The 19510-nt window shown below is 35.8% G+C and overlaps 1 protein-coding gene across 2 annotated transcripts; it reads right to left on the bottom strand.

Moving 5' to 3' along the window:
- Positions 1 to 561: 561 nt before the first annotated feature.
- Positions 562 to 18823, bottom strand: LOC121985581. Of its 2 annotated transcripts, XM_042539135.1 has the most exons (9): positions 18327 to 18823; positions 17601 to 17643; positions 17428 to 17506; positions 17263 to 17308; positions 17064 to 17162; positions 3253 to 3321; positions 2808 to 3168; positions 2536 to 2690; positions 563 to 1686 (listed from the first exon to the last, which is right to left on the bottom strand). In XM_042539135.1, the coding sequence occupies exons 1-9, from the start codon at positions 18741 to 18743 to the stop codon at positions 877 to 879; spliced, it is 2079 nt and encodes a 692-aa protein (XP_042395069.1). In that variant the 5' UTR covers positions 18744 to 18823; the 3' UTR covers positions 563 to 876. The 2 variants fall into 2 exon arrangements, with proteins under 2 accessions (XP_042395078.1, XP_042395069.1); XM_042539144.1 differs by lacking the exon at positions 17064 to 17162 and having other exon boundaries at positions 562 to 1686.
- Positions 18824 to 19510: the final 687 nt, after the last annotated feature.

Raw genomic sequence — 19510 nt, 5'->3', positions numbered from 1 at the left:
AATATTTTATGCTGATTTTTTTATTCTGAGGAGACTCTACCTACTAATCAGTAGATAAAGATTATAATTGTGATTTTTTCCAATATTTTGAATAATTTCATTCCAAAAATACTTTTATTCCACCATTCTTATAATAGTTATGACGACTATAGTTGTTATATATGGTAACTATGATCGTTACTATTATAACATGTTAAAGTAAATTAATTTAATTTTTTATTTCAACTTGATCAAAATTATTATAAATAGAGTATTATTATATCAAAATACTCTGCCAGATTGATCAAAATTACTCAAACTTAATTAAAATTGCTCTAATTTGATATAAATCGCTTTAGGTCTAACTTATACCAATTATGATCATAATTACTACAACTTGAAACAAGTTATAGCAACTATGATTATGACAAAATTGCTCTTAGTAAACATTATAGCATAGGATACTTTTATATCAAAATACATTTTAACAACTTTATTCAAACTTAATCAAAATCATTCAATTTATCATGATTTAATACAATTATAACAATTATGACCATAATTTGTACCTAAAACAAAACCGCACTCCTTTAATGTGTACCTAAAATGATACAAAGAAGGCCACAGTTATAAACCAAAATGATACGATGAAGCGTTACATAAGGGGGTTAGCTCATCTTTATAGATTTTTTTTGACTAATTAGTAATACTAATTAATCTGTACAACCAATTTTAGCAGTTACAACAGCATGTGGTGAATCATAATGCTTCACTATCCTCATATATCTTTGTAGCAACTACGATAATAAATCTTTTGGGTGTCATTTGAAGAAATAATTTACCCTCAAAGCTGCAAGGCTAAATCCGGCTGTTTTGAATCAACTACTACACCTGAAGCTATCCAGGTGGTTGGAATCCAACATTAAGATCAGGAGGGGAAGAGTCTAACTTGGGCAGCACCGTCACACCCTGAAGGGAACACTTTGAGCCTTTGCCAGGATCTGGCAACGAGCTGCTAGAATTTGTCTTGATTGAATCATCCGTTGATGGTTGCCTTCCTGCGCTTGTGTGTGTCAAGTTGTTGCTGCTGGACTTTGGAAGCATGTCAAAATCTTGAGCATGGGCCACATTTGCATTCTTTACAAGTTCACCTGAGTCAAATTGACCAGACAGAATACCTGTTGGTCTTGCCATCTTACCAAATTCAGAAACCGAGTTAACATCACACACAGAATTTAACCCATTGATGATGGGTTGCATTTTTGGGTTTTGATTTTGCCGAAGAACCTTTGACGGAATTGTCTTAGTGCTGCAATTGTTCACCAAAGAAATAGAGCCATTTGGGCCTCTGACAGGCAATGGATCTTCTGAAGAACCAGAGGACGCAGGCTGGATCGATCTGTTGATATGTCCTTCCTCAGTGACTGAATCATGTGGAGGTATTTCCTGGCTCACATGGTATTTGTCAATTGTAGATGTATTGCCAGACATTCCAGGATCTTCTAGGGGATTGGAAGATGAAACCACCATAGGTGATTTAGGGTTATGTGTAGATCCATTTTCTACAACCCAGCCAGGACCAAACTTAGTTCCAGGAGGCAATACCATTTGAATCCTTTTGGCTGCCAGGACCCAGCCAATTGGGCCAAGCTTTGCAGCAAAACGAGCCAAGCTTCTTGCATATGCAAATTCCAAATGAAGACCAACCTGATCCAACAACATAAAGAAGAGGAGCAACCATAAGAAACCTAATATGGTAATGCCAGACAATTTGGAAAATCTGTCTCCAAAAAAATTTGTATGGATAGTATACTTTCATGAGATTGAGAGCGATTCGGTAAAAGAGAAAACCACATGAAAATTTGTAAAAGGATATAAAACCATTCAACTCTAGGAAACTAAAATTTACACATTTACTATGAGACATGAACCATTGGTCCAAAATATTGGTGGAAATCTGTCGTGGACTCATTTAGGAACTATAAAGCCCCTCGATAACTCAAACATAAAATGTGGGATATGGTAGGTTGTCAATTCTCCACAGGCAGACATCTTCAGGACTCAATTTTAACCCAAAAAATAATCAAGAATGAGGCCCGCAACTGCCTTTACCACCACAAGTCATGCTTTACTACTTAAAATTCACCTTGTGAAATCTAATACCGTGCTTTCCAATGCCAATTATTCAATTCAGGCTAAATAATAATAATGAATGACAAACAAACTTAATGGGCAATTAGCAACAAGCTCAAATTCTAAAATTCAAGTTAATGATAGTAGTAATCTAGATTCTAAAAGACTCATTAAGGTTCGTAAATCCTCTCGTTAGCCCATGGCTTTCAAGTTAAGATGCCACATCAATTATGGCTAAGTAAACATATTTTTCTTTTGAACCTGACAAGACATAATTTGAAATGAGGCACAACATACATAACGCTATTGGTTAGCTCACACTAAAATACAGAAGGTCATACTAACCTAGGTCACAGCTTATAACTTGTTAATTAATGGAAAGAAACTAGTAATCTTTTAAATAAAATAATTAATAATACTTACTGGTACAAGTTGCTTCCTAACCACATCAAAAGTAGTAGAGATTGGAGATTTGTGTATACAGCTAAAAATAGAAGACTGCTTATGAGTATCACGACGGTTCTCCTCAAAGATAGTCAGTTTCTTCCCAACTCTTGAAACTCCTCTAAGTGCAGATCCTAAAAAAGATGCAAAGGCCAACAGAGACTATTTAAATGAATCGTTTTAGGAAACATTAAAACAATAACTTCATTGTAATAGAATGAAAAGTTAGTTGTGAATACTTCTTCAACAACCTAAGGATTCATCCTCTCTATTTGCATTTTGCTGAGGAATCCATCCAAATGTACTAGAACCAAGACCACCATATAAAGCCCTGAAGGGTGTATTTCCTACGCCAAGGTTGTCGCATAACACTCCATTTCTTGAAAAGTCTTTTGCTAGATTAGGTAGCTTAGTACCATCCCAAGCATTTGCAACTGTTGCGTCAGATGACAAGCCTCGCACAGCACATAGAGCAGGAGGTTGTCCAACCTTTTTGTTTTTGCTTGGTGGTCTGCCTCTCCTAATGACTGTCTTTGCTTCAGGTTCATTATCATCACTTTCATGCCTTAAGTTCTCAAAATTCTTTTTAGCAAGCTCTTGAATCACTCTTGCCTGCAAATATCAATCACTTTATTTAATAATTATTGGCATCTCATGGATTCCATTTGAACTGAATAAAATAAATTGTGTTTATACCTGTCTAAAATAGATAGTGTCTGGTGCATTATAGCGCATGGCATTTGAGCTGATTAAGTAAACATCATTCTGAAAATATACATGAAAAGATGGACACCATTCACTCTTGAGGGCATGAAAATGTAAATTGGAAGCTAAAACTATAAATGACATTATCTACAAGCAAACTTAAAAAATTCATCTATTAATCACACATAAGGATGACTATCAGAAAAATTCACAACTCAATTAATTCAGAGTTTGTAAAGTATGTATACTCCAGCACCAAAAAAAAAAACATATTCCTCCAAATTTCACAATAAATCCACTTCCAAATTAAATCATGTATCGAATTGGTACAGCTTTCTAGAGTAAGACATCAATGTTGCCACTTCATCCACATCTAGGTAAGCATCTATGGAAGTCCTATAAAAATGCCAAAAGGCTTAACACCACAGAAATGAAAGATACTTGAATCACATTTCTCCTAAAGGCTGACCCTATATGCCTAGCCCCATGTCAACAGGGATGTATAGACCCTTATAGAGTTCTATTGACAAAGGCATCAGAGGGGGTCGCTCCACAATATAAGGCCAACAAGTTCATAATCATATTTAACAATAAGAAAGCAGATGCAAAGTCTGTCACTACAGACTAGACAGTTGTTAATTTAGTATTCCATGAACACAAGTCCTAATGTACCTAGCATCAATTATTCCATTTATTTCACTAATAACAGGAAGCATTATGGCATTAGTGTCACTTGGTACTTGGTTTTGGACAAAGTACAAACTACAAAGAGTTTGGTATCTGAACAAAAAAAAAAAACAAACTAAAAATCAATTGAAGTTTATTGGTTTAGTTTTGTTTCGACAGAAAAATAATTCTAACAGAATATGCATTATTCATGGTAAATAAGTACATTTAGAATGCAAATTTATTAATGATTGTGGACTAATATTTAGCATCTTCATAAAAGATAATTATACCATGTTTAGACTGCTTAAAGTGGTTTAGTTCAAGGTGTAGTATCATTTTATGCCACAGTTTACGTCTCAAAATAGGACAGTACAGTTTCAATACCACATCATGCTGGAATTCAGCATGATACACTTCAAATTGTGATGAGATCAACTCGTGAGTTTTAATCCTATAACACCCGCTTAGCTTATTTAGCTCAAAATATCAGTCTATAGTAATTGAAAAGGAAAAAAACACAAAATTACTATAATATGACAAACATCTCAACTCATGATCACTACTTAAATATCAAAATAAATGTCACACATCGAATAAAAGCATTCATTCCTGAAACATCCAAGAGATCATCCTCATAATAATCATCATAATATCAAAATGAGTGTCACACGCCAAATAATAGCATTGGTTTTTGAAACATACTAGAGATCAACCTCCTAATTTCTTTTTAAGAGCTTGATTAAATAATGCTCTTAGAATCTATGATATTGAAACTAGTTTCTCCACATGTCTATCATAGTTGTAAAAAGTGCGAGCCTGGCTGCGCCTAGGCACAGCTAGGCGCGCCATTTGCATCTAAGCAGTGACCAGGCGCAATACTTGAATGAAGTGTGCTTAATCGCGCACCTTTTGAGAGGTTAAGGCGCACTTAAGGAGCAATTTTCCTTGCCTTATTGAAGTTTTAAATATTTTTTTTAAGCCTAATCCATACCTTTAATTACCCTTTAAATTAATTAGGTTGCATTAACTTGCATGCATGCGACACATTTTTCTTGCATGACTCTTCCTCTGCCGTAGAAAATGAACATCAACTGTCTTAGTCCCTTGCAAACTTATTTCACTGCTTTTCTCTTTGCATGACTCTTCCTCTCTCTTCAAAAAATCAGCATCAACCTCTCCTCCCTTCCGACTTATTTCATTGATTTTCTTTGTGATGCTGATTTTCAAAATCAGCACCGTGGCGGTTGAAATCAACATCACTATGATGCTGATTTTTAGAAATCATAACCACTTTAATGCTGATTTCCAAAAATTAACACCATTTTGATGTTGTATTTTGAAAATCAACACCATAGTAGTGTTGTTCTTTGAAATAAAGTTGGTTGGCAGGAGAGGTAAAATGGCAAAACCAATAAGATTCAATACAAATATGAAACATCTGGTGATGATGATAATCATATGATTGAGTAAGATGATGAAGATTTTGATGATTTAATATTTGAAGTTTGATTTTGATTATGAAGGTAAACTATTTCAATATTTGAATGTTAGTGAATTTTATATTTACATTATTGTTTAATAGTTTGTGAAATATTTAAATTTTGTTAGCGAAATATTTTGACAGAAATTCCAAATATATGTTTGAATTGAAAAAATTCACACCCAACGTGTCTTAGTAAAGCGTGTGTCTCACCTTGCATCTAGCGCCTCAAGCCCCACAACACCTATATGCTTTTGGACACTTCACGCCTTAAATAACTATGTCTATAATATTGCAGTTAACCACTACCGGTTAAAATTGGTCTAGCACAATTGGAATTGAATCAAAAAGGTCTAGGCCATAAATATATCTTGATTCCATTGTCACTCCTTTTTAATGGTACTAGTCTTGTATTGATATTTCCTCTCCTCCCCTCCTTTTTTTTTGTTTTTTTTGTAGTATTTCATATCCTCTCCGTTATTTGTAAATAAAATGGAAGCATAAGTCACTCAGTACCCTGTATTGGCATGGGCAACACAATATTGATATCAATCAACTGCTAGAATAATACATTTGGTCATGCTAAATATAGCAATTGACAGTTGAAACCACAAATTAATTAAACTAAATAAGCCTTGAATTATTGTCTAGTTGAGTTTGATTTGTTTTCCCTAGTTAATTTGCACACCCATAAACATCAAATATCAATGCAAATGAGTTACATACCCTTCATAAGAAAAGGCTCACCATGGCATGGATAAATCAATTGCCTACTTCACCTTCAATTTTCTCATACTTACGCAAAGCAAATCTCCAATCAAGTATACTTAAGATCAACCCTAGATAATAAGAAGAAAAAAAATGCATTTTTCCAATTCATTTGCACACCCATAGGCATTATAGATAAGTTAAAATTAGCCCTATGCCTCCCATAGGAAAAGCCACACTATATCATGAATCAATCTCTTAACTGGCCTTCAATTGTCATCATGCTTAAGCAAAGCAAATCTCCAATCAAGTATACTTAAAATGAATGCAGAATAGCATAAAAAAATATGCATTTTTTTCCAATTCATTTGCACGGCCATAGGCATTATAGACTGTGAAAATGAGCTCAATGCCCTTCGTAGGAAAAGACTAACTATAGCATGCATTAATCAATTGCCTGATTGGCCTTCTATTGTCATCATTCTCAAGTATAGCAAATCTCCAATCAAATAAACTTAAAAATGAACCCCGGTTAGGATAAAAATATGCATTTTTTCTATTTCATTTGCACAAACATAAGCATCATAGATCACTGAAAATGAGCTCTATGCATTCCATAGGAAAAGGCTCACTATAGCATGGATCAATCAATTGCCTAGTTGGCCTTTGATTGCCATCATACTTGAGCATAACAAATGTGTGATAAGTATGCTTAAGAGTGAATTCCAGTTAACATAAAGATGTGCATGACAGGAATGCTAAGATAAAAACAAGAGCAGATTATCATGCTGTTAGAAATGCAATAGCGTGAATACTTGCAACATTCCATGATTCTGGAACTTAAGCAGAGTTGAAATAAGAATTAGGATATTGACATGGCAAAATCAGGACATGGATCATCAGATTTGATTGGCCTGAATTGGCCAGTTATTGTCAATAATTACTGCAAAATTAGTTGATATGTATTCTTCATAAGTATTAGATGAACCTAGCAAGGATTGGTTGACCCTAAGAGTGGTAAATACTGCTACGCAAACCATTATGAGATATTTATGATGTCACTATAAAAAGAAAAAGTTAGTACCAAGGTAACCAAGTGAACAATAATACAAAAACCACTTCTATAGAGGCAAAATTTTAAGATTACTAAATTGTCAAATTGGTGATATGGAAGATGGAAGATGGGATTGTCGCTTTGTAGCATATCATGAGGTGGTTTTCCTTGCAACCAGTTTCCAACCTCTTGATATAGTCAAAAATGGTTAGAAAATCTCACCTTCAACCTCGCATGCCAAGTTGCTTCCTTGAAACCTTGGATGAATTTAAGCACTTCAAATCTCACAATTCTTGAGACGGGTTCATCTTAAGGGCAACAAGTTTATGTATGTAGCAGAAATTAATTACAGATCTCTAAAGCTAAGGAAGTATAAAGGCGGTATATCTTTCTCAGAGACCCTGTTAAGGACCTTCTTGTAACTATAGATATCAATGGCTTACCTATAAATATCCTTAATTTGATATATATATATATATATAGGTAGAAGTCACTACTTGGCAGCTAAGCCTTTTTCCCATTATTCTGTATGGTATCAAAGTCTTAGGAGATCTCTCGACATTACCTCAAATGAGAAATTCTTGTGATCATAACCCATGCATGCAACCATTCATTGATTTCCTCTCCAAGTGATTTCTCTGCTTGAAATGTCTGATACTGATGCAGGTTCTCAGTTCTCATAAGTTTTAGAACAATGAATACCACCTCTTCTGAGATTGTTGCCACTTCTACATGTAGGCATATTACTTCAGCGGCGTGTTCAATGCAAACAACTTGTTACTGAATATCAATCTCCACTTGGAGATTGTCAACTTCCCATCTTCCTCAGGCACAGGTGATCCTTTGGCATTTTTTAGCCATTCAAAAACAGAAATGTCATGACAACACCAATGTCCATTGTTGGGTTCATTTGGAGTCCATAACAAAGTATTCAATTGATCAGGACCTCATCTAACAAAGCAATCAGCACCAATGTCAATTTACTCTAGAGGCTACCTTAAATCCCAATGAATAACATGTTCTGAGACTCCACCACCACTCTCTTACCCTGAAATTGCTCCAAGTCTTCTTGGTTCAAGATTATCACCATGGAGAAATTAAATGAGAAAGGTCACGTCCTATGCTACTTTTGTTAAGGTCAGTCGAGGTCAATTGGAGCATTGAATTACAAAGTCATAAATGTCTATAAATCCATTAGAGTTATGCAGGAAAATATTTATGCTCAGTTACATCACGTAGATAGGCAATTGAATGCACTCTCATTAACCTATTTCTTTTCTTCTTCTCACACTGAGACATAGACAGAAGTACAGGATCAGACATCACTCATGGATTGAGGTGATTAGCAATCGCTTTTAGCTTGATTGATTCGTCAGAGATGACTACACATATTGATAGGTTCAGTGGAGAGCATTATAACACTTTATCATATAAAACGTTCTAAGTTTTACCCTCACGCCTCACTAATGTGTAGAGAATAATGGGTGTGTTTCCATGTACCATCAAGTTTGGATTTAGATAAAACACATCATGTGAAACCCAAAAAAAAATTATTCCTCTCTGTCTTTTCCTGATTTTTATCTAAAAGGTTACCCATTTCTTCTAGATTCTCACAGTTTTCTTTATGCTTAAGCTTTATTGCTAATGTATGATTTGAACATTTAGATGCTATCTCACCGTCACTATGACAATAAAAACATTAAATTTCATACATGAAAATGTTAGGGGAAGAGAGAAAAATTTTAGGAAAGTGTGAGCAGGCCACACGTTCAGTTTCCTTAAGCAGAAATTATTGGAGGAAAAGAGATACAAGGGAATTATTTTTTTCTATTAAACCCCTCAATCCCCTTCTGCGTGAATCAAACTAAAAGAAAAGGCACTAGTGCCAAAGTAACTTGTAGGGGCCAAAATACCCTTTCAATATTTGTTATAACCCTAGAGAATATGTCTACACTCCTCTTGCATTGCTATCTCGATCTTCTAGCATGCTACTGAGACCATCTTGGAATCAAGTATTTTCCCATAAGCTCATCTTGTCACCTAGGCTTTCCTTTTTTCTTAATGTGTGTTTGTTTACTGTCATTGAGACCAACTTTTTGCAACCGAAGAATAAGTTGAGCCTAATCGACACGACCCACAATGAAGGATCTTTCTAAAGAAAACATTGCAGATCGAGGCGTTGAAGAAGATTTGCCAAATCTAAGGTTGGTTCCAAGAGTATAAGAAAACATTTTAGTAGCATAGTTTGGAAAATGTCATTTTCCTTTATTAGTAAAAAAAACAAGCAAATTAATTTTTACAACTATTTTATCCCCTTGTAAGAAAGGGGTGCAGAGTAATTTTTCTCATAACATTTCTTTAGTATTGCCTTTCTGCAAATCAATTTTCCCAACGCCTTCCGTTCTTTTATAGGAAACACAACATAAATTTACTAGTCTATCATTTCAAGATTACAGTTATAGATTTCTAGTCTCCTATGGTTAGTTCTATCAAATGGCGCAAGAACTAACATTGCTCATTAGACAAATGATTTACAACTATTTTATACCCTTGTAAGAAAGGTACGCAAAAAAGGGCAGCCCGGTACATGAAGCTCCCACCATGCAGGGTCCCGGGGAAGGATCCATTGTACACAGTCTTACCCTGCTTTTTGCAAGAGACTGTTTCCAGGATTCGGACCCGTGACCTTTTGGTCACATGGCAACAACTTTACCGTTGCGCCAAGGCTCCCTTCTAAGAAAGGTACACAAGAGTAATTTTTCTCATACCATTTCTTTAGTATTGCCCTTCTGCATATCAATTTTCCAAATGCCTTCCATGCTTTTATAGGAAACACAACATAAATTTATTAGTCTGTCATTTCAAGATTACAGTTATAGATTTCTAGTCTCCTATGGTTAGTTCTATCGAATGGTGCAAGAACTAACATTGCTTATTAGATAAATGATCCAAGATGAATAGTGCAAATTGGTCTCAGTGAAGACGTTACCCTACAGGTTGGGATGCTGAATTTTTAGTCCTACAGGTTACACATACAAATGCAGGAAATCTAAGATATTTTCTTGAACTCTATTACTTTATTTCATGTCTCTTATATCAAATCAGTTAAAAATACCACCTCTCTTTGCATTTCCTATGTTGATAAACATATTGAGAATTAATCCAAATTCTTCTCTAATGTCACTAAATATGCATAAGTCCTCATATTAAATTAGGACGTTGCATCAAAAAAAAGTATCCACTTGGTAAACAATTTATTCTCACAATTGTGAGACATATTCTACTTCATTTTAATTCTTAGTTCAGTTCAGTGCATGATAGGTGTCTCACCTATCTCTTTTAAGTTTCATTGAACACTGTCAAAATTTCATAGCAACTCTCTCAGACATCATTTTAGCAAATTGCATTAGTGGTTCATCATGTCATATCAATCAAGTAGGCTTCAGTATTAGTTAATCAGCCAAGGAATGAGTCTGAATCTAAGTTACTTTTAAAACTAGAAGTTTCTCTAATATATTTTGGATGCCCTCTTAACACTCCTTTTTTTCATGTCTTTATGTTGATTCATACTTAATTATAATGTGTAAGCAATTGACTTAAATTTTTCCTAAACATAGGATGTAAGTGTCGTCCTAGAAGCTCCAATTTATAGACATTTCCCAATCTTCACTAATATATTGAAGGGACCATCAGCTCTAGGTCTTAATTTTAACTTCCTTTTTGCTTGGAGACCTTTTGTTCCTCAAATGAAATCATAATAAGTTTAGGAAATTGAACTTGCTTTTTGTGTATTTTTTTTCTGCTTGTCGCAAACTTTATTCTTCTCCATGATCTGAGCATGAATCTCCTCCGAGTGTTTCTTTGCCTTCTAGGTTCTTGATTTACTATAAAAAAAAAATTATATCCCTCAAGAAATGGAGTAAAATTAATATGGGTAATAGGATTCAAATAATATGCTATCATAAATAGAGTCCACCCAGTAGTGAAATGAGTACTCATAGGTCAAGTAATTTCAACATGTCCCAGTAGCCCATCCCAGTTCAAAAAATTCTATTTCAACAATATCTAAAGTAGTATTGTTGAGTCCAATTAACTACCTGAGGTTAGCCAACAATTTGGAGGTGGCATATTGTAGTGAACAAGAGCCCAATTCCTAGCTTTCTCCATAAGGTTTTCCGAAAATAGCTAAGGAAATTTACATCTCGATCTCAAACAATATTTAGGTATCCCATGTAACCTAATAATCATGTCAACAAATAAATCAGCAGCATGAGAAATATTACCCATCTTATGTCATGAAACAAAGTGAGCCATTTAGCGGTCGCCTGCTGGGGAAAAACTTCTCCCAGCTCCTGGCCACTTAGCGGTTGGCTATAAGCTGACTCCGTGGTTTACCTCCTTCACATAACCCGGGACGGGTTGTGAGGGGTGCTTGGGGTAAGTGTAATTATCTTTTGCTACAATCACATCAACAGTTGTTATGGGCTGAAATTCTTTATAGAAACTGTAACAAACATATAGGTTAATAGGATCCTATCCTAATTTAGATTCTACTTGGGATTTCTATTGTTTATGTCAATTTTAATCATAACATCCTCAAATCTGGATTGCAACCTTGACTACCATGGGGCTAGGCCATTCTTGGTTAGTAACGGTCTTCTACGAAGAAAACTGATCTGAATCTTGAAAGAAATAGAACATTTTAGGTTTTCATACAATTTTTCCCACCATAGCACATCAAATACTTTCTGAAGATGCTTTGATGCACGCTAAGATATCATCAAACTACAAAATGATAAAATTGCTAAGGAACCTTTTCAAGAAATGATTCATTAGCCTCATAATAGATTAGAAGCATCAGAAAAACCAAAAGGCTTTACCATCCATTATAAAGGTCACATTTTGTTTTGAAAATACCTTCCATTCATCTCCCTCCATGTGGATCTGAGGATAACACTCTTTATATCTATCTTGGAGAAAATTTTGGCACCTTGTAGCTCATCAAGAAGGAAATTCAGCCTTGGAAAAGGATAGTAATACTCTTAACGTTACTGAGTTGATAGCCCAGTTGTCTACCATGCACATAGATCTTTTTCTGAAACAAGAAGGAAAAGCACTAAATATGGACTCATCAATTAACAAATATCTACAATAAGCTCATCTACTTGCCTTTGGAGCTCTCCTACCTAGTCTAAGATTGTACCTATAAGTTGATCTATATGAAAAGGTAGCAACCTGAATAAAATCAATTTGGTATTCTATTCCCCCCTATAACAGGTAGTTGAGGTGGCAACTCTTTAAGGAAAATATGCCTAAAAGTATTGACAGATTTGCTTGGGGAAGATAGAGCAGTTCATATTCAAGTCTCTTTCAATCACTAGCAAAGCAAACACTGATTTCTGAAACAAATGACCCTTTAAATCAGTGCCTTGCTCGAGAAAAGGTCATTCTTAATTTCTCCATTGGACTAGCTTCTGTCAATTTGATGTGGGCTAAGAGGAGCCAAAGTTATGTTCTTGCCATCCTTTGATAAAGAATAAATGTCCTTGAAACCACCTACAATGATTTCATTACTGTGCTTGCTTAGCCGATCGCCGGTGTTACCTGGTTCAACATTTTGTTACCTAGTTCAACATTACTGTGCTTATTTATTTTATAAATTTCATTACTTATTACCTCTTGTGTAAACATGATAAAGAAATACAACTTTGAGAATATAGATTACCTTGATTCAAAATATAACAGCGTGAGGATGAACTTAAAGCCCTAAGGACTACCGTAGACAATCTAGAGAAATTAAAGAACATATTACCAAGCAACAAAAAGATATTGTAGGAGAAAAAAATATTAGATTATTCAAGAAACACTCACATATCTCACCTAAACATAATATGCATTATGATGATTGATCATACCTACAAAAGGAAGAACATTTCACTGTCCTCTCTTTTATTCAGATCCTTTGTTGACAATAAAGGTGGGACGTCTGTGTCTAGCAGTAGACTGTTGTATGGCTCCAAGATCTAATAGCTGTTTGATGTGCATTGCACATTCTTCAGCTTCCCAGTTTGTGTATCTAACATCTTGCGCCTTGATTGTAAGATCGGTGTTTATGATTTTTAACTCACAGTACATCTTATCTTTTATTTTGTAGGATTTTCCCCTATGATTTCTAATTTTTCCAGCCTAGAAATTATAGCGTCTAAGTCTTGTGTTATGACTAGATTAAGTAAATAAGTAGGATTAACCAGATTAGTTGGTACTTGGTATCTCATTATCCTGTTCTAAGTCATAGTCTTACTCATCATTTATTATTGTTAGGCTAGTACAGCCAAGTGAAAGTAATTTCCTGACTTACAGTGACATGTTTTTGCTGAGGAAGTAGAAGGTAAATCAGAGACGTGTAAGCTTGCAAATAGTTGGGCATCACCATGCTTACCAGTGTTAACTTCTAAGGGATATTCAGAGAATATGGAGGCTATGATAGGTGTGGATAAGAACACTGCATAGTCCTTGGTGAGAAATAAAGCGCGGTCAGGGGAGGACAAGGAAGTTAAGTCCCAAAATAAGACGAATATGTTTATGGGGGAGAGGTCTAACCCATAACTGAGAAAGTGGAGCACTAAACATACCACAGTTAGTAGAAAAACATAAGTGTACGTTTGTAACATACCTATCACAAGTAAGTTTCTGACCATCAAATTGAGTGCTAACCAATGGGTTATTGGTTTGCTTAATCAAATTGGCTGGTAAACAAGTTAAAAGTGTGGCTTCGTCAATAGTAGAATTATTGGCTCCACTATCAAGGAAAGCATGTAGTGTGAGTTCATATCCTTGGATATTTAAAAGGCATTGAACCCTAATATCGACTTATCGTCCAGCATTACATTAGTGGGGTTTTTTTTATGAAAACCAATTCAGTATCCTTTGTGTTATTCAGAATTAGAGGACCTATGCCTCAAACAACTATTTGATATAGTAATCCCTGAAGTACATACTGTCTCCCGGAGTACTCGGAATACATTCAGACGGGACTATACATATGACCCAAACAAGAACCTAAAAAAAATAAACAGACAAATAGATTGTGATGGGTCAATTAATTAACCCTTTCCGTTACAAAGAGATATTTCACCCCTACACAAACAATAAACAATGAGACATCCTTCCCATGGATGTCACCTATGTCTTCGTTAGTAGGCCCTAACTCTATGATTTGTCTATAACTCACTAAAATGACTAAATATTTATATTCTTAGGTACAATAGACAAAACACCATCTTATACAAGATAGACAAATCAAAGCCTAAACTCTAAACAAAGACAACTGTCTATGAGTTAGTCCTTTCACAATCTCATTTTGAGAAAAAATAGAAGGATTTGGAGTGATGTTAGTTTTAATAGCCGAAGACATTAAGTTATCTAACAAGTTACCATCACTATGAGCTATTCAATATAAGATGATCTACTCCTTAATTCACAATTATCAAATCTTCCAAACTACCACATGAATTCCAAGAACGCACTCAGTTGAACAAACTAAAGATCTCTTAAAGGAAAGCATTATCAAGGATAGCATAAACCTTTCTGCAACCCATATATTATTGACGCCTACAAACATTAGCACTTGAAGAATATGCCAAGAATCCCCAAAAATATTGACTGAAAAATTATTTAATCATACTTCTTTAGACCATGAAAGATTGTTATACAAGAAAACTCTTAGCTTGAACATGAAGGGGCTTTGGCACAACGGTAACATTGTTGCCGTCTGACCTAGAGGTCATGGTTCGAGCCTCGGAACTAGCCTCTTGCGAAGCAAGGTAAGGTCACATATAATAGATCCTTCCCTGAACCCATGCATTGGTGGGAGCTTTATGCATTGGACTACCCTTTTAGCTTGAACATGAATAGTTGATGCATTGGAAGGAAATTGATCCCTCATTTTTTTTTCTTGAAGAAAGGAAACAAAGAGATAAATCTTTTCAGCCATTTCTGTTTCCTTGGATTGGGGAAAGAAAGGAACTTTATTTTGTGAAATTGATTTTTTATAACCTAAAAAATACAAAAAAAAAAACAGCTTGAAAATTCAAAATTGATTTATTTTGTTAAAATTGTTGGCATTTTAGCCATAATAGGCGATTTTCACTCGATCCGGACAGAAACTATTTTTTGCCAAAGCTGAAGAAATTGTCTCGCTTCTTTTTTCCCACAATTTCCATTCAAGGTAATAGAGGGAAAGGGAGGGTTGGGCACTCTTTCCTTGGAATGCTTTCTTTCCCAAGTCTTTGCACCAAAGGAAATACATAGTCAAAGTGTACCTTTAAGATGAAAAAGGATCATTATGCTAGCGCACACATTTATTTTTAACTAAATGGTCCATTGCTCATTAGTTTACATGTCTCGGTGTACATGATGAACAGATAATAACAAAAAAGAACCATAATCTAGACATCCCCTACAAGAGCACGTGAATCATAAACAAGAAAGGAATTTGATTAATGATTTCCAGATTGATCTCAAAAAGGAAGTTACAAACCAACTTGATAAAAATATCCCTAATGAGAATAAACCTTGCCGAAGTGATATTTTTACTAATTTTTGGCAGCTAACATTCAAGTTTGTTTTACTTTAAACTTTAAGACATCAATATTTACTTTACCTCCACAAACTAATGAATGTGAAACTTGAAAGTCATTGTGCTGATCATGAAGTTCAGGTATACAGCATAAAGTTTCTCAGAAACATGAAGTTCAGGTATACAGCTTGATCTAAAAACTTGGTATGATATAAGTTCACCTATAATCCACCAATCCTTGAAACTTGAAAGCCATTGTGTTAAATGTTAAGGTATACAAAAAGCATAACATTTCTTTGGAAAGGAATGCTTGATTTAAAAACCTAAAATGATATGAATTTCACTGGTAATTCACAAATTCTTGGAGACAACAGCAAAAAGAAAAAACTTGTCATAGTAAAACTAAAAACTAGATAATCAGACCTACATCATTTATCGCAGATGAACATAGAAGTATCTAATGGTCCAAACATAATCAAGTGGCCCGCATAAAGGTCATGTCAGCTCTGGCCTAGAGCTAGATTTTGATTAAGAACTCAATCTCACCATACTCTGCTTTTCCACCAAAACACCACAACCTCAGTATAATCCTCCATGTTCTCTAGTAATCATGTGCAAATATGGACAAAGTATAGTGTTTTGAAAAGGTTAATTTCATTTTGTAAGAAATAAATGATAAGAAACAAGCAGAATAGATAGGGATGGAAACCACTCAAAAACAAGAAAAAGTTAATGAGATAAGAGGAAGAGGGAAAAACAAGAACACACTGAAAATAAGGTATCTCCTAGATGAGGAAAGGAAAAACTGAAGTAGACTTGACAATTCCTATGATCACTACATTGATAAGAATGTCTTACCTCAGCTGGATTGACAGGAAAATTTGAATAAACCAGAAAGAACGCAACTCCATTAATAAAACAAATAAATGTGGATTAAGAAAGAATATCCAATTACCATAACAGTAATACCAATCAAGAAGATAAATCAATATAATTTTCCTTGCAGGAAAATACAAATTAGCAACAGAGTCCACTGTGCATAAAAAAGCTCCCAATATATTTTTTCAACTTTGAGGACACTGTTCCCTTTCCATTGATCAGAGTCACCGAGTTAGAAGAATGTGGCGCACAAAAAATAAAGTTAGAAAAGTTAAAGTACATTAACATTGATTGATAGAGTCAAAAGTAACCATTAAATAAATAGAGCCAACTTAGTGAAGAGAAAAAAACAAAGAAACGGGAACTTCATTATACGGGTTAAATTATATACTTCATCAAAAAGAAGAAAAAAATCTCCAGTAACTTCTACAAACCTCAAACTGTTCCAGATTATTATATTCTCTGCCTAACAATTTCATCCTCACAGTTCCAAAATCCATCGGTTCCTCTATGACTTCATGATAATCAGGAAGCTATATTATATCAGATACACTATTAGTAACCATTAGTGATCAAAGATCATGTACGAACAGAAGAAAATATGAATAAGCAGATTTGTGAACTTTAGAACACCTCTTCTGGATCTACTGGCTCTGAGAAGACACCATAGGTATCTTTCCTGAAGAAAGAATAAAGCACGACGAAATAATAATTCAGAGTAAAAACGGAAGAGTAAAAAATGCCATAATTAAGATTACAGCGCAATAGAGATTCCATGATAGAAAACAGGAGACGCACTTCTGTAGCCTATCGAGAATGAAAACCAACAACTTTTGGTCGGGCAAAGGCGTCGTGGGCCCCAAATCTGCTTGGCCTCCTGCTATTCGCAACAATTAAATCGATTGTTTTTTCTTTCAATATCTACGATAGATCGCATACCGCTAACTACGAATAAATGCATGAACACCGACCTCGAATCGAGTCGGTCGCTTTCCGGAAAATATTGCTCTCGCCCTGAAGAACAACAAATAAACCAAAATATAAATAATTTTAAGACAATGATCACCGAAATTGAGAACAATTAGAGCCGAAATACAACCACAGGCCATCAGATAATCGCTGGGAGGTAATAAAAGCGCAAATCCATATGGAGGAGAGAAGAGCGAGCAGAGAGAAGGCAAAAGCAAAAGCTTTTTTCAATGCAGCGGTCAGATTTTTCTGTATTTTTTTTTTTTTTTTTTGATGAAATGAAGAAATAACGGGATCAAGGTATAACGGAAGTCTCTGTACGAAAATTTTCTACAAAGCAGCTGCTTCGATTTCCGAATAAATGATTGGAGAGTTGACCTATTCAAATTCAACTCTCTCTCGCCCTCGCTCTTGTGCTCTGGGTCTCTGGGAGTCCACTGAAGAAGGAAAACAGATCAAAAGAGAACGAAACCCAAGAAGCAAATTCGACCCGACAAACATGCAAAATATTCCCGATCCATAGCCGCTGCTACCGTATCAACCTCCCAAAATCACCTCCATTTATATTTAAATAAGGAAAACCCCTATAAATCAGAGACTGACTCCGAGAAACCCGCTACAGTCTACAGTCCACTTCCCAAACCTCACTACTCATGAATCTGCACGCTCCAAAAAATATACGCCCGCCGCAATGCCGACGGCATGATCAGAAGTGGACAGGTCCGAACCTTTGTGTCACGATCTCCATGACTAGTCTTGCTCCGCTTGGGTTCGGGGCCTTCAGAGTCAGAGGAGGACCCAGCCGAGCGCGAGGGAAGGTTGAGCGCGAATTTAAGTTTCTTCTCCTTGCGCTTGGCGCCGGAGCCGCCGCCTTCCTCCCGCTTCCCCTCGTTCTCATCCTCGTCCCCCTGGGGCAGGGACGGACGAGGGTCTTCCTGCGGGGGGTTAGGATTTCTCCGGGTGGCGCGGCGCGAGGAGGATTGACGGAATTGACGATTGGGGTTAGGGTTAGGGCTGGGCTTATTCTGCTGCTGCTGCTGGCGGAGGCTTCGTTTCTGGAGATCGAGAAGGGAGGGGCGGCCCTTCTTCTTCTTCTTCTTCTCACGCTTGGCCACGTCGGCGGTGGGACGGCCGCGGTTGCCCATTTCGGCACCTGCCTTGTTTCACTCTCGCCGCTGAAAACGGAGAGGTGGCGTGGCGGTGGTGGGCGTTCTTTTCTTGGCTGGTGGGTAATTTAACTACTTTTGTTTGGGCATATTACTTTAGCGACTTCATAAAACGTGACGAGTCGGCGTGCCACGTGACTGCGATGTGGGACCTGACGCGTTCTTTTCGGAGCCGAAGCTTTGGCGAGTAGTCGTCAGTGACGAGGGCTACGGTCAGCAACAAGGATGGTAACGGATTTCATATCCTTAACTCATCTCTATTTAGTATATTCATCCCGATCTTATTTTCATCCGTATCTTTATACTCATCGGAACATCAGAAATGGATAAAACAAAGAAGACGATAAAAACTTGAGTTGACTAAAATCCTGTCTTCTATATAAACCTAATATCATTAATCAGTTTAATCGACTATTTCAATCTTTAATTAACTAATCAATTGACTAGTCAAATAGATTTACTATTGTATTTCTCCATTAATGATAACATAAGTAAGTCAGTTATTTAATAGTCAGTTATTTAAAAGTCAGTTATTTAATCAATTAAAATTTAAAAATAAAGATAAAATTATTCTATTTAGTTAGTTGAATAAGAATTCCGCCCATGGCGATCGATCATGATCGGTCTCAAGCCCGGATAAAAAAGAAGGGTTGCGTTAGGTTACCAGCCAGCGTCAAACTATGGCAAATATTCAATGAATGAATTCATTAAACTATTGTGCTAATGTTAGGTTGTTCCCCGGAAGG

The sequence above is a fragment of the Zingiber officinale genome, chromosome 1B (assembly GCF_018446385.1).
Source record: "Zingiber officinale cultivar Zhangliang chromosome 1B, Zo_v1.1, whole genome shotgun sequence".
NCBI lineage: Eukaryota > Viridiplantae > Streptophyta > Magnoliopsida > Zingiberales > Zingiberaceae > Zingiber > Zingiber officinale.
Note: the sequence above shows the minus strand (reverse complement) of the source record. Positions and strands in the feature narration are given on the sequence as shown.